This window comes from Lissotriton vulgaris, chromosome 10 (genome assembly GCF_964263255.1).
Source record: "Lissotriton vulgaris chromosome 10, aLisVul1.2, whole genome shotgun sequence".
Taxonomy (NCBI): Eukaryota; Metazoa; Chordata; class Amphibia; order Caudata; family Salamandridae; genus Lissotriton; species Lissotriton vulgaris.
In genome coordinates this window covers 99,356,310-99,372,536 of record NC_141698.1, presented here as the reverse complement: position 1 = coordinate 99,372,536, position 16,227 = coordinate 99,356,310, and the positions used below count along the sequence as shown (strand labels likewise).

Sequence of the window (16,227 nt, the reverse complement as noted above, 5' to 3'; positions counted from 1 at the left end):
GCTGTCTTGGGAAAGTGAAACATAGATTTATATATTTTAACCACCAGGACCTTCAGAAGCCTTGAATCTCCCCCTCCCCAGCATGATCTCACTCCCATAGGTCATTGCTGATCATTAAGTTTGCCTTCATGACCTGAAGGACTGGGTCTATGCTGGAACCCCATAAATGCTTCAAAGCGCTTCAAACTTTATTGCTTTGATTTTTGCAGAGCTGGATATGCGGAGTTCCTGAAGGCTACCAATATTCTGATGTTACATTTCAATGTTTTATATCCAGTGGACTACTGTTTTTCCTAGTTGTTCTCTCTCATCTCCTAGCCAGTATATGCTACTCGAGGCCCGTACTGTTCTTCCTGATCCAAACATATATGCAGATACAACAAAGTGCCCCAGAGCACCAATCCCACCTCCTCTCTCTCTCGCAGCACTGCACTCGCTGCCCCCTTTGTTCAGCTGCTACTGGTTGACCTTTTCTATCGCCACATCCATTTAGAAAGAAATTGAAAACCCTCTCCCAGAGGATTTGTACTTATTGAATAACATTCTAGATGCCCAGGATTTTTGTAGGTAAGTTTTACTGTATTATGTCTTTCCTTTTGCTTGGATCCTCTATGGTGGACATGCAGTGGAACATAGGTGCTGCTGCTTTCATTTTGACTAAATATTTAAATAAATGCTTCCAGTAAATAACAGGACCCAATCTACAGACACTAGACCAATTCAGGAAAGCTGTCTCTCTCTAACTTGTTAATGGTCCCTTTTTTTAAATCATACTGACATATCTTTGTTTTTGTTTCTCTGGCCTCGTTTAATAAAGATATCCTACAAATTGACCAGAGCCGAAGATGTGGCCATTAATGCAACCACGGCCCCATACATAAATGTTCCTACTGTGTTTTTAAGTGGTGTTTCCTCATTTGCTCCAAAGTAGAAATCCTCTGTGCATGCTGCATGCAATCTCAGTTTTCTACTTTTTTGCCCACCGTTCTGCCTAGTCGCGATTTCAGCGGTGCACCAATCTTGCCTTAAAGAATTGATTCAAATAGAACACACCTCGTGATCTTTTGATCCAGCCCCGTGATTTTTGGCTCCCTAGCAACATGTATATTGTTGTTGCATTTCAAATGCTATACTATGACGCCATTTATTCCTTTCACGGTGTATGTGTTTAGGTGATCCAGTCTGCTATAGAAAGGTGTAAAGGAAATTATTCCTATTTAAGAACCCTCTTGATTTTTAAAAATTTTTTATTGACCATGTTACTTCAAAAGTTGTAGCCTGGAGACATGAATAAAATGCTGTAAATAGTGTCTCTAGGAGAAGGACTCTGGACTAGAGCACACCAACGGTTTATACTGCAGTACCACAATTTTTTTTGCTTTTAGTTAAATTTCTTCCTGCTCACGCTAGTTTAGTATCCCTCATACTTTGGTTGCTGCCATAGTTGATCCACGGACATCTTGAAGTGCTACAATATGACCATCCAGTTTGGTCAGTAAAAGCAAGTGTTCACCTTTTGTGTACTTGGCCTTTTTGTAACTTTAATTAGAGAGTTTTAGAAATAAAAATTGGTTACTGTTCTGTTTGCATATTGTTTTTAAAGATTGCACAAGGAAAAGTATCTGGCATGGCTGCCAATCAAATTATAAAGTCGAAGCAAGCAGAGGAAGAGATCGGCGGCATTCGAACGGAGGTGGTCTGCACAGCCTTTGAAGACCGTATCCTGGTGGTGGCGACACAGTTTGGGAAGATGGGGACCCTCGTATCTGTGACCCCCAGTGTCTTAGCCAATGATATAGGAAGGCCCTCGCTAAGCACAAAAGTGCTTCTTGGGAAGGATGAAGTAAGTATTTGATAGATGAAAAGTAAAACGAATTACTTCTGCTTCCAGAATTATCTTCTGAATCAAAGGCATAAACTGAAGTCTGTCAAGTTTGAAGTATAGTCTCTGGTTACCTGAACATTTAGGGTGAGATTTACCCACAGTATGGATTTTTCTTTTGTAGGTTTTTCATGTCTACTCATGCACTTTTATACTTTCCTGATGTGGCTAGTCCACAGATCTGCAGGAATAAATACTGTTGTGGAGATGTGTATTTTCACTTAATATTCCAAACTTCTACAAAACGAAAGTTAAGTGTGAATATAGATTGAGCAAGATAACTGAGAATGTTTTGAATACAAACTGTATTGCGACTTTAAAGTTTTTCAAACCTTGTCAACTGCCACTGACCTTGGAACAATCCTTTTCCTACCTCTTGACTAAGCTTGCTGCAAAAAAAAATTCAGGAATCTTGAGAGACTCTTTGCAGCAGTAAGCGTTTTGTGGTCCGAACTACAAATCCATTCCTGTGAACGGAATCTAAGAGTTCCAAGAACATTCAACTTTTCTTCTCATTCATAAGTTCCATAATTGACCACTTTAAGTTTTGCATCTCTCTCTATCTATCTGTCTATCTATCTATCTATCTATCTATCTATCTATCTATATATTTTGTTTTATGTCGAGCTCTTTAGCACACTCAACTGTTGGATATTACAAGATGCAGTGCTTATGGACCCTTTATTTCACTATCAAAGAATGTTGATCATGTTACCTCCTTTTTGGGTCTCCTGTAGTACTTTTTCCCCAGCTCACTTTCACATTCTGGTGGCGTTAAGCACTGGGAACAAAAACTGTTTTAGTCACTCAACACCGACGACTGCACTAAATGTATTAATTTATTAAATACATACCTGTTATTGGTCCGAAAGTTCTTCCTTCCAGAGGACCGTGAGGTATTTACTTAACATATGTGTCCTCCAGCCACAGAGGTGATATGGATATTCCATGTTACCTGTTAGGAAAAGTTATGAGAAAGTCAACAGCCGTATTTGCCAATGGATTGCTCAATAAAGTAGCTGGTAGACTCCCCTTGGTGCAATGAATCCTAAGTACACAACATTAAAAGTATGAGTATCCCCAGGGGAACTTCTCTCCTACGGCAGACATTGTGTTATGCTTTGCAGTTGGTTTCTAAATAACGTTCAAATGTTGACTTGCTGCTCAGACGTTGACTTGCTGCTCAGACGTTGACTTGCTGCTCAGACGTTGACTTACGTTTTCTCGTTTGGCTGAGGATCTCAGCTGTACAGCTGACTTGCAGGCAGAAGTCCACATGGGTGTTCTAGGGCATGAATAGCTGTCCTGTATTTCATTCGTAACTGTATAGTTCATCCTAAACTTGAAAAGGGGCATTGACATAATGGCCGTTAAAGCAATACACAACCATGACTTTCATTCAGGTCCATAGATTGCTCTTTCACTCTGAAGGAAGCACCTTGAAGTGTCCGTTGTAGAAGGAGAGGAAGTGATGGGGAAGTGGAGTGATGGCAATCTAACTGAAGCTGTTTCATTGCCAGTAGGAGCATCTTGTAGTAGACAGGGGACTATACATAAAATCTATATCAATAAGCGTACTCTTCACCAGCTCTTGAGGGCTTTAAGGAATACCAGCTCAATATTTATCATACCTCAGTATTGCCCAACAGCTGATGGTTGTGAGACAGAGATGCAGGCAGCCATCTTGGAACATATTGACATGGCTCCCTTGGCTACAGGAAGACCATGTCGTCCTCTGTTTTGGTTCAGCGTATAACTGCTCTCGGTGTCGGCAGTGATATTTAAATAGTTGCTTTTTGGATGTTCTTCATGCTAAAGGTGTAGCTATACAAGAAAGATTTGAGGCTACAACTATTCCATCAGTTAAATCCCATTTTTGAGAGCTAGTGCCTGTGTGATCCTGCTAAACATCTAAGATTGTAGATGTGGCTTAGAAACCGACTGGAAGCCGCAACAAGGGAATTGGAAGGTTTTTAGTTTGAAATGGAGGCAATGCAGTGCCCGCTTTGCAGAAGAGCCATTCAGTAATAATAATTTGTTTTGTATTTGTATATTTGCATGGCAAACCTTTTGCTGTTTCTAAGCACTACTTATAACAGGCATTACTGTTACTCAGTTTAATTCAACAGCCGCTGAAAGGTAAAAGAATGAGCTGACTTTGCAGGAATTCTAACTTGTGACATGCGAATCATAGCAGAGATCAGCAGTAAGTGTTTACCACGCTGACCCATTTGGTCAACACCCGATTGTCGCATGTTGAGTGTGGGTCACTACAGCTGCAGATATGAATCAATCCATGATCACCCAAGTGTTATACCTCAAAGGCTGTTGGTAGGGCACAAGTCCTAAATAAAGAAGTGGGGGTGGGTGACTAACCAAGTTAGGCAGTATGCAAGTGATATCATGGCACGGCATCGCATGTGGCAGTACAGGAAGTGAGATCCCAAGAAGTGACCTCAGACCTTAGCACCTCAGACGTATTTTTAGCAGTTCTAATGCAAGTACATTAGAGCATTTTACAAGATTTGACTTATAAGATTTTGCGTTAGGGTTGTGCCAAAACAGTGACGCAATCCCTATACAAAATCTGGGCTTTTACTTCTACATTTATGTTTTTTAATTACTGCCCCAAAGAAATTAGCATCTGAGAGAAATGTAGCAGTAACTCCGTTCTGCTTAAGTGGTTGCAAAGTTATGCATTTTAAAATATCTTATGGGGTTAAGGCACCTGTTGCAGAGATCTTAGTGTGCTCAGTAATTCTCAGGGAATAATAATGGTAAGATAACTGTGTAGGTTGACACACTTGCTGGTGTGATCTGTGTTTTGCCTAACCCGGTTTTGAATCAAAGTATCATAGAGGGTTAATGTGTAATATGCAAATGACAAATTTTTAGGCCTCGCCTACGCATTTGCTCACAGAATGCGGAGCTCGCTAATATAATTATAAGCACTTAAAACAGACACCCCACTTTGAGGCACCCATGACTGCACATTTATTCTCTCCCATCAAATTCTCTATTTTTGTCATATGAATAGAAAGAAATGGATTACAGTCCAAGCCACTGAAATTATACAATTCTGACCAGAATTGTATGCTTAGTTATGGAGTTGTCACATCTGCCACATAAATTTGCTGATTTTTAACAAAAACTCATCTTAAACAGATCAAAAGTTACGAAAAACGCAATGACCTTTTGCTGTGCAGTGGAAGCACCTTCGCAAAGTTTCACTGGTCACTTTTTCAGCTAGTTATGCTGCATTTGGATTTTGAAAGGGTATGTTAGACCTGACACCCTTGGCGTGGTTATTCCCCCATCTTTTTGCCTCTGACTCATGTATTTTGGATGCTGTGCTGAATTTCGTTTTTGCTGGTTTAGATGCTTTGGACACTCTGCCACTGCTGATCAGTGCCAGAGTGTAAGTGCTCCCTCTGTAAATTGTCATATTGTTTGGGTATACCTGATTGGCATATTTGTATCACCATGAAGTCCCTAGTAAAGTGCACTGTGTGTGCCAGGGCTGGTGATGACAGATGTTACTAGTGGGCCTGCAGCGCAGATTGCGCCACCCACATAAGTAGCCCTAAAATGGTGTCTCAGGCCTGCCAGCTCAGAGCCTGTGTGCAGTCAGTGGACTGCCATGTCCGCCTGGCCAGTGTCCCCACTGGCTGGGCCTAACCCTTCCCTGTCTGTGCACATCAGTCACCCCTATGGAAGGCTCAAGGTACCCCCCCTGCTCAGGGTGCAGTGTATGGATAAGGTAGAGCATGTACTAGTGCAGGTAACATGCTCTGGTAGTGAGCAGCAGCCATTTTGTGTGCTCACTGCTGCAAGGCTATCTTGCTCCATAGAGTAACATGGGGGAAGCTGGACCCCTTGGATCCCAGCCCATCTTCCCATAGGAACAAGATGGGACATGAGTGAGTGATATCCCTGAACTCAGAATTTAATAACACATCTTTTAGGAAAGGTGGTTTTTGAATTCTGTGTTTGAGAATAGTACTTTTAGAAAGTGGCTGTTCTCTTGTCTAACCTTTCTGTGTGCCTGGGACTGGTTGTGGATTGACTGTCTGGGTTGAGGATGACAGGGGCTGCCAAGCCTCCAAGGGGTTATCTGAAGCCAGCCCGTGGATCAAAGGCGGCATCTGCTGCCAGGGAAGTGGGAGGAAATCAATCAATCAGTCGCATCTGATAGTGCAGGGCTGTGCCTGCCTGCCCACCCTGCTGGCTCCCCCTCCTGCTGGCCAACCGTCACCTCTGACCCTGATACTGACAGGCAGAAGGAAACCAGAAACACCGCAGTGCCCCAGCAACCCCAGAACTGGTTTAGACCGGGCTCAGGGCCCACTTGCACAAAGACTTCAAAGGACTTCAAAGACTTTTTGGGGTATAAGAGAAGGACCCCTGACTACAGATTTTCAGAGTCTACAATCAAGAGGAACCTCTGCCAGAAGAAGGACTGCTGAAGGAGCTGATGGAAGATTGCCTTGCTGTGTGCTTTAAGGGCTGACCTATCCTGCTATCCAACTGAAGGAGAAGAGAAGAAAGGGACTTTGCTGTGTGCTGTGACCTTGCCTGCTTGAAACTGCCAAGACTTTGCTGTGTGCTGTGTCTTTACTGAATCTCCAAGGGCCTGAGAAGAGCTGGCCTCCTGTTTGGAACCCAGGGTTAAAGGTTCCTAAAAGCTTTGCCAAAACTACAGAAAAAACTGGCTCTGACTGCTGCTGAGAGCGTGGCTTGCAACTGTGGCCGTGGAGGGAGATCGGTGTGCTCCTCGGCACATTTATCGTGAGGGTCGGAGGTCTGTGGTGCCTCCCCTCGTGAATCCTGCTCTAGTCCCGTTGTAAAACTGAGAAGGCGGTCTTCCCGTGACCTACGGCCCCGAAAATCTCTTGCCGCCAAATCACCGTCGCGGCCCGGGGCCAGAAACACCCTCTGCAAATTGCCTCGGTGTTTAGGAGCTGCAGCGGCGAAGATCGGAGCCGCCGCGCTCCCATTGGCTGAAGGAGCCGAGCCCCCTCACCGATGCCGCAACGGGATTGGCCCGTGTGCCGCAGCGTCATAGCTTGTGCCGTGCTGTGGTTGGCTGGCGGAGGGAGCGTCATCGAAAGCCTGTCCCGGGAGCCGCACTGCCATTGGCTGAGTCCCAGGTGTGTCCAGAGGCTCGCCCTGAACGCCGCGACGGGATTGGTCCCCGTCATCGGGACCTCTGCTCTGACGAGTGATCACCGCCGGGACCGGGGAAGGCTGACCCGACCTCGCCGAGGGAATCTCTGAAGTGACCCGACCTCGCCGTGGGAGTTCGCGAAGTGTCCCAGCCCCCGGCCTGCCTGTCTCCGCTCGGAGCGCCGAGCTAGCTCCCCGCCGCTCCCCAAGGAACCGAGAGTGGGCGGAGAGCTCCTGAGACTGGCCGGGGCTGAGACGAGTGTGCTTCGATCGGCGCGGTGCGCCTAAAGTCATCGGGAATACAAGGCTGTTCGAAGCGGCCCGCAAAGGAGTCCCAGCATTCCGGTGAGGCGCATTTGCAGCGCTTGAGGCCCATTGCTTGCGGGCTGATAATAATGCATTGGCATAGTTTGGTTCGCTCGTTTTCAGAGCTAAAGGAAGATAAAGAAATCGTATTATTTTTAATATCGATTTAGAAGAGACTTGAGACTACCTTTTTATTAAGAGACTTCCTACATACATGCAACCATTAAGAATTAAGTGCAACATTCTTTTAATGAAGTGATTATCATGCAACTGCTTTATTTACCTTGCTGAAACTAGATAAAATTATAATTTTATATATACTTACCTGTGTGGTCTCAGTTTGTGGTGGATTGGGGATTACTGTGGTATTAAGTGCAATTATTATACACATTGCCGTGGGGATAAGCCTGCCTGCTCGCGCCAAGCTACTTAGAGGGAGAGCGGAGGTTATCTACTGTGTGTATTCCTCCACCCTGACTAGAAGCAAGGGTCCCTACTTGGTCTAAGGTACTTACCTCTGCCAACTAGAGACCCCCAGATCTAACAGGGTACTACTGAGATTTTGCTTTTTTTCCAGACAGTATTAACGTGCAAAAAATGACAAAATAATAAAGTATTACAAGCCAGCATTGTGCTGCATAAATTAGTCAACCCTGCTGAATAATTGTTCTTATCCTGTTGCATAATTCCAATGCCCTGATTATAATGCTACTGTTACTCCCTGGAACATAAACTGATGAGATAAGGTACTATACTGGGCTGATGCACTTGCCGCAGAGATACTCAAACAATCAGTGGCTTCACAGGTTCAAAACTTATAACCCAGCCTTCCATTTCTGAAAAAGTGAGACGATGTAGGAAATCAACCTTTTCTGCATGGTCACCCCAGATTTTTATGCCTTTTTCTAGAAAGTATGTTGCTGGTTTTTTAATTCTATACACTTTACTCCAACTAAGCAGGAGTAGTGCATGTACTCCCCCTTTAAACATGGTTAACTTGGCTTATTCCTAATTGGCACATTTTACTTACCTACCTATATCATCTAGAAAATGCACCTATGGCCTTGAAGTTAAATGTTACCTGTGGACTGCAGCACCTATTGTGCGATCCAACGAGTGGACCTGCAAAACATGGTTCCAGGCTTCCCATTGTAACCTGACTGCTTAAAACCTGCAGAGCAACCAGTTCAAATAAACCATTTTGACAGACAAAGACCTAAAACCTGCAGAGCAACCTGGTAAAATAACCTTTTTGACAGACCAAGACCTCCCTTTGAAATCTGAAGTCACCCCTTGTACCATGGGCCTTGTAGCCCAAAAGGACGGGTGCATGGTATTTTGAAAGCAGGACACACAAAATGAATGTCGCCATCTCCCTACAGTAGCAAAGACACAAAAGCTATTTTCACTAGTGAAGAACAGATACAGAGACAAAGAAGGGCCATGTGTGATTACGCACAACCCTGCACCAGGAAGGGCGAGAGATAGAAGGGCGAGGAAGAGAGAGGGAGAGAAGGGTGAGGAAGAGAGAGACAAGGGAGAGAAAAGGGCAAGGAAGAGAGAGAGAGCAGGGCGAGGAAGAGAGAGAGGGAAGGGCAAGGAAGAGCGAGAGAAGGGCGAGAGAGCGAGAAGGGCGAGAGAGCGAGAAGGGCAAGGGAGAGAGAGAGAAGGGCAAGGAAGAGAGAGAGAGAAGGGCGAGGGGAGAGTGAGAAGGGCGAAGGGAGAGTGAGAAGGGCGAGGGGAGAGTTAGAGAAGGGCGAGGTAGGGAGTGGAAGGGAGAGAGAATGGCGTGGAAGAGAGAGAGAAGGGCGTGGAAGAGAGGGAAGGGCAAGGAAGAACGAGAGAAGGGTGAGAGAGCGAGAAGGGCAAGGAAGAGCGAGAGAGAGAAGGGCAAGGAAGAGAGAGAGAGAAGGGCAAGGAAGAGAGAGAGAGAAGGGCGAGGGGAGAGTGAGAAGGGCGAAGGGAGAGTGAGAAGGGCGAGGTAGGGAGTGGAAGGGAGAGAGAATGGCGTGGAAGGGAGAGAGAATGGCGTGGAAGGGAGAGAGAAGGGCATGGAAGGGATAGAGAAGGGCGAGGAAGAGAGAGAGCGGGGCGAGGAAGAGAGAGAGATATATATGGGCGAGGAAGAGAGAGAAGGGAGAGAAAAGGAGACAGAATGGCGACGAAGAGAGAGACGAGTGAAAGGCCTTGAATGCGTTTTTATGAACCTTGTTGAATGAAAGTAGGCGTTTTAACCACGGTGGGAGGTGTGCTTTTTCGCTACACTTCTTTTTTGCTCAGTGAAGTTTTACAAAACTTCTAAGCATCGCAGCAGCCTTGTGTCGAACCTCAGCAGACAAGCTTGAGGATAGCGCCACGCCTTGGATGAGTGGTGCCTGCAGCCTGCGCTGTTTGCTTCCCTCGTTTTCCAAAGCTGGGAATTCTGGTTATACATCCTGGTCCTTTCAGCTTGCTAACATCTTTTAAATATTGGCAGCCACTGCGTGGTTATTTGGACAGTGAGGGCACAATTCAGGGGTACATGCAGGTGCACAGCACCTACCTACTCTTTTCACAGGGTGGTCGCCATCCCCCCCCCCCCTGCAAAGAAGTCGGGCCCCACATAAATATGCTCAAAATGTCCCGGTGTAATTTTCAGACAGCGGACACGTTCAGTAGCGCCTGTACGTTTCTACTTCCGATTCCCATCAGCAACGTACAGGCAGCGAGGGAAGCTTTTTTTTTCACCTCCAGCTGGGACAAGGATAAAGGCCGAAGTTAAGGGGCCATCAGGCCTCCTTTTGTTTGCATATCCTGACTGGAGGCGGCCTTGAACCTCGCGCTTAAAAGAAAATGCAACTGAGGGGGTACCAAGACACACAGCTTGTTATCTCTTCACAAGTACTTAAGAGAGGCATGCTTTGTGGCTTTTGCCTATATTCATTTCAGTGGCTGTATATAATAGATGCAAGCACTGTAAGAATGTCAGATGTGTTGGTCTGTGTCAGTATTCTATTTCTTTTATAGTGGTATGCAACCCAATGCAGGAGGTCGGAGATCTCTACGTAACATACACATTATACATTGACAATAAATCATGTATGTACATGAGTAAATCAATGTACAAGATGAGTTAAATGAGAGTGAGATTTACAAGGTGTAGGAATCACATGTCCTTCATACCTCACTGAGGTCTTTTAAAAGGATTACAATTTATGAACTGCAGGTAACAAAAGGATCTGTGTTAAAAGCAGCAACCCGTTTTACTAGATCCATCAAGTAAAAATCTGTCATCTGCTTGGTAGATGATGTGCTTTGCAGAAGACACATTTACCTTCTCTACTACGATTCAAATCTGGGACTTCACAAAACACAGATCTCTCTAGCAAGTGCATTAGCTACCAGAGTTTTCGCACCATTATTACTGTTCCCGGAGATTTACTGGGCACCTTCACAGCAGATGCCTTAACTCAATCAAATATTTAGAAATTTATACTTTGCAACCAATTAAAATTAACAGATCTACCACCATGCTTCTGTTTGTTGTCAGTTTCTTTGTGGCAGGGTTTTAGTTGAGGCCCAGATTTTGCGTCAGGTTTGGGACCTCATATTAAAATATGAGATCTTAATATCTTATGTCATTTCTTGTGATGTCACTTCTAGTGAGGTCCCTTCCTGTGATGTGACATAATGCTCTGTGATGGCACGCATCATGATTTCACTTGCACACTGCCTAATCTGGTTAGTCCCCCTGCTTCTTTTCTTAGGACTTGTGCCCTGACAGTGACAATATAAAAAGTGCACAGTGATGTTCCTCTCTGCTAGCATTACATACTGCGGGCCGGAGTGATAAAATACTTCTTTTGATCTTAAAATGTATGCAAACAATACAGAATTGTGATGTATATTGTTACCCTGTTGTTTCTAATTCAGCCTTATTGTGTTTTGTTTTGATAGCCTCTCACACACGTCTGCGCCAAGAATCTGGTGACGTTTGTTTCGCAAGAGTCTGGGAATAAACCCGTTTTACTAGCCTTATCCTTGAAGGAGCAGAGCGCGGACGTGGTGATGGCCGTGAAGGCGGTCATAGAGCGGTGCAGGGTCTGGTGAGGACTTCCCTGGAGCACCTAGAGCTTCAGAACTGGACCAGCGGATTCATGCTTTGAGAAGACTGCCTAGTCCTAAATTGCCATCAGCAAGTGCAGTGGGAGGCTAGCGTGCCACCTGGTGGCAGCCCTGGGCACTGCACTGGGGCTGCAGAAGTCTCATCTCTGGATTACTGACAGTTTTTGCACTGAATTTACAATTTGACATATCTTTGCTATATTGTTTTTGTTTACCACTGTAGGTAGGGATGGCATGCTGTGTTATCATAATGAACTCCTCTTTAGATTTCTGATGTCTGTGGCCATTCAAGTATGGTTCGAGTCCTGAAGGGTAAATGTGAACAATTCCATTTTGGTACACCCCCTTGTGGCGGTCATTTAGCTGCTGTGAAAAAGGAGATTGGGAATTTAAAAAAAGCACTAGTTTTTTTGCCTCAAAAATCTTCATCCAGAAGGTAGTGTGGCCATCCACACTATGTCATCACGTTGAAGGATACTTTTAAAGTGCATAAGTATATTAAGCACTTTGTAGTCTTGAGCTCCAGCCCTCCATTCCAAAAGGACTTGCCTGTGATCCTGGGCAAGCGCCTGCTTCTCTGTGTGTAGGGGCAGCAACCATCTTAAAAGCCTCAGTTCTAAAATGGGATACAACTGACGCAGAGAAAGCAATGCAACCACTCGATTCACTAGCAAAATGCATTGTTTGCATGTGTGCTCGGCTGTTTTTTTATTTTATATAGTTTATGTAGCCAATGCTAGTTTGGTCTGCTGACGTTTAGTTGCTCTTTTTATTAGCTTTTGTTTACGTCCTGCCTAGCACCTTCCCTTCTTTAGAATGTCTCCACAACAGATTAGGGAGGTCACTGAGACACTCAGCCTTCGGAAAAGAATTGACGAGCTGCAGCAAAATATTTGACTCTCATTTAACCTGATTAACTGACAACTTTATCAACTATTTTTATATAACACTTACAAAAATCATTCTTTGAGTTTGGGATTCAAAGAATAAAATATTGGCTTTCCAGTTTCTTCGTATTACATAAAGCTTTTAGGTTAAAATTGTGTGTAAATTCCAAGGTGCTACGAGGCATCCGTGTATGGTGGTCGAATGGGTGGTGTATGAAGGAAGAGGGTGTCCCTGGACATTCTGGAAGGATCGGGGACTCTGCCGGGACTTATACGGCATGGATGAAGGGGCAAGGGATCGTATTCAGGATCCACATGGTGCAATGTAATAGATTGAGTGGAGTGAACCCCCTCCTAGAGATAACATGCATTATGCAGAAAAGAAATGTCTAAATACGGCCAATACATAGGGTGATTGGGAAACCATGATTAAAAAGAAACCATGATAAGCATTGCCGGGTATAGCAAGGCTATCATTATGTTTGAATTTGTCAAGAAAACAACAAAAAGAATGGGGGGGGGGGGACTAAAGCAATTTTACCAAAAACATTTCATCATTGTAATGCCGTTTTTCAATATTCATTGTCAGCTTACAGCTTAGGACTACTATCAAAAATATTAACTTAAACATGCCCAACATTGAACATATTACAATAAGTTGTTTTTTTAGTTGACATAGTACCAAACGGCTCCTTGTAATAATTACACCTTGTTCTGTTCCTGTTCCTTTTAGTCAATATCAAGTTGCCTTGACTACTGCTTTCAGGTTAACATTACAATAGACTTAGCGCCATATGTATGAAGGTACCCATTTGCGATTCTGAATTAGCGATATATAGCGAATCGCAAACTCAGAATCGCAAATTAAATAGCGATTCGGTAAAAATCGCTATTTATTGCGAGATTCCCAATAGTGATTCCTTAACCATAAGAAATCGCAATTTTGCGATTTCATAACGGAAAAAATTGTAATTTTGCAAATTCCAGAAACTCAGGTGCAGCTTGATGACATCACAACCAGGAAGTGTGACTACCCATGCTGCACCCGAGTTGCTGAGTCAAAGTCAGAGAGAAGGAGTGGTGGAGAGGGAACTGTGCAGTTTTCTACAGAATGGCTGAAACTGGAGACCTGGCCAGCCAGAAAACTCAGCAGCAGAGTGAAGGTGCAAGGACGAGAAAGCAGAAATTCTCAGAGTCCGAGTTGGAGGTATTAATTCAGGAAATGGTGCTCAGCCATGAGCTACTATTTGGAAAAAAATCATTGAGGCTGCCGGAGACTCGCAAGAGGCGCATTTGGGCTGAAATCCAGCAGAGAGTCAATGCAGTGGGGGTGGCACACAGGAGTGTCGATGAACTGAGAAAGCGATGGTACGACTCTACACCTCTGGAGGAACTGGTGGAGGGGACCCTGAAACCAGAAAGTGTCATGGGCGTGGCTGATCTCGACCGCTCCGAGCAACAAGTACCAGGACCAGGTAAGAAACATCCCATTCCACCCCTGACACACCCCAAACAACCCCAGCAGCGACCTTGCGGCAGGAGTAAATTTGTAGTCCAGAGCAGGTACACAGGCACACACAGCAATGCATTATGGGAGATGTAGTAACATGAACAGTGAAGTGGTGCCTTGTCACGCAGCCAGTCCCCAATTGCATGTGCACGTCAAGAAAGGTAAGTGCATGACACATGTAACCCCAAACAGTGAAATGTATTAATTGCCAAGTGCAAGTCATAACAGTTAATGAATGTGTGCATTTACGTCCACAGCATCATCTGGAATACAGCCTACAGGCAGTGGGACACTGGCCGAAAGTCCAAACTTTGGAGACGCAGGGCATGAGGAGAACACAGATGGGGAGGACAGCCCCGTCATCCCTCCGAAGCAACGCAGGAGACATGTAGTCAGACCACTACCCCCATTGGAGGGCGAGGCCGAGGACAGCGACGTCAATGTGCACCCAGAGCCAACACAGCCACAGCAACAAATCTGTGCACATGTTGACCAACTCCCACAAAGCACAACCAGGCACAGGCCTTGCACACCCAGCAGTGGTGCAGATCCGGGGGAGGGAACAGTCTTTGCCGGCCTGGAGATGCATACGTTGCAGGTGCAGCGCCTGCAAGCAAAAAACATAAAATCTTTACAGAGAAGTGAGGGCAGGCTTCAGGGGCATGACGGGTGCCCTGCAGGCACTCTGAAGAACTAAGAGCAGACCGTGCCGCAAGGTGCCGATAATTGCAGCGCATGGACCTCTACACCCGGGCCATGACCCGCCTGGCCTCTGCCACCAATGTCCGCGCAGCATACACATGCAGCGCGAGGTGGCACACAGTAGCCAGGACGTAGCTAGGGCACTGGTGCAGGTTACAGCTGCTGTAGACGAGCTGCGGGCAATGCGTACAACTGGGCCAGGAGTCCTAACTCCCACTGAAGAGAATGCACTGTCAGGGCAGAGCAGCACGACCCCCCCACCCATCATGGAGAGGCGCCGTAGTGGCCAAAATAGTCGGCTTACCATGCCTAATGAGGCGGACACTGTGCAACCACCAACAGGGGCTTCATCTGGCCAGCGCCGCATGTGAGGTGCAAAGTTTGTGACCACTGGAAGGGGGCAGCTAGCCACTTGACTTGTACACTACCTCCTGTTTACAGACTTGCACTGTGACTTTAACATGTACAGGAAATATGGAGTGTGATAGGTTGGCATTCAGGCTGTGTGACAAAATTGATCCTGCGGTTAAGGAATTAAACACAGTCGCACACATGAGATCTGGCATTGTGTCATACTTTCTTACCTAGAAATAGTTGCGTGTAATCTCATGTCGCCTCTGGCGTCCTGCTGCTGCACCAGCCTCCACATCTGAGGAATCCGATTCACTGACCTCCACTGGTGTGCCTTTCCTGGTGACGATGTTGTGCAGCATGGCACATGCTACCACTATCTTGCAACAGGTCTGGGGGCTGTATTGCAGTGCCCTTCCGCTCTTGTGGAGGCATTTGAATCTGCTCTTCAGTATCCCAAATGTGCGTTCAATGGAGCCTTTGGTTGCTATGTGTGCTCTGTTGTATCGCCGCTCCCCAGCGTTGGCAGGATTCAGGTAGGGTGTCAGTATGAAATCCCGTACAGCATATGCACTGTCACTTGTGGGGTAGGATGGATATGGTTAAACACTGTCCTGCACATGGTATCCTTAACAAGTGTGGCCTCTGTTCACAGGCATTTAGCTAGTAGATATCCCTCACCAAAACTCCCCACTTGTGAGTCTACGGTGTATACCACTGTGGCGGAAGATGTAAGAGTTGTGCGTGCTGCCAGGGTATTTGGCAACATTGTCCATGATGATGTGTTTGGCATCACACACCACCTGTATGTTCAGTGAATGGTAGCATTTGCGGTTCCTGAACACGTACTCCTTCTGGGAGGGGGGATATTGCAACATGTGTCCCATCTATACATCCGATGACATGGGGAAATAGCGCAATTTGAGAACAGTCCTGTTTGGTCTGGTCTAGTGCCTGTGGGGTGCTTGGGAAGTAAATGTGGTGTTGCATCCTCTGTACCATGGCATCAAGGAACGCGTGGGAAAAGCACGATAGTGCACTTTGTGACACCCCTCCTGCTAAGGCTATAACCCCCTGAAACCTACCTGATGCCAAGAGGTGCAGGGAGCACAGGACCTGGATGTGAGTGGGGATGGAATGTGTCCTGCGTGTGGGGTGTTATAGGAAGGGTTTGAGTTGCTCAATTAAATCATGGATACTGTCTTCATCCAGTCTGTAGTGTGTCTGGATGTCCTCCTCAGTGCACTGGAAGATTGTAATGCACGCACGGAATATCCTCTCGTGGCGTCTCCTCCTTTGTGCAGCAGCTCTGAGTCGCA

The 16,227-nt window shown here is 45.7% G+C and overlaps 2 protein-coding genes across 2 annotated transcripts in view; both read left to right on the top strand.

Annotated features, from left to right (window-relative positions):
- Window positions 1–12,463, top strand: part of PSMG3 (proteasome assembly chaperone 3) — a 63,694-nt gene extending 51,231 nt beyond the window's left edge. Inside the window, exons 3-4 of the mRNA XM_086940609.1 lie at window positions 1,604–1,843; window positions 11,291–12,463. Coding sequence (XP_086796735.1) covers window positions 1,604–1,843; window positions 11,291–11,443 — 393 coding nt within the window. The 3' untranslated portion in view covers window positions 11,444–12,463. The remainder of the gene's footprint in view (window positions 1–1,603; window positions 1,844–11,290) is intronic.
- Window positions 12,464–13,456: 993 nt separating this feature from the next.
- On the top strand, window positions 13,457–14,552 carry LOC147684756 (myb-related transcription factor, partner of profilin-like). Its single transcript, XM_086939729.1, has 2 exons — window positions 13,457–13,820; window positions 14,113–14,552. Exons 1-2 carry the CDS (start codon window positions 13,457–13,459, stop codon window positions 14,550–14,552), a joined length of 804 nt encoding a protein of 267 aa, XP_086795855.1.
- Window positions 14,553–16,227: the final 1,675 nt, after the last annotated feature.

Excerpts from the sequence above, each read along its gene's own strand:
- LOC147684756 (XM_086939729.1), top strand. The coding sequence starts at position 13,457 with ATGGCTGAAACTGGAGACCTGGCCAGCCAGAAAACTCAGCAGCAGAGT. Across the intron at positions 13,821-14,112 it reads GCAACAAGTACCAGGACCAG|CATCATCTGGAATACAGCCT; the intron begins GTAAGAAACATC and ends TTACGTCCACAG.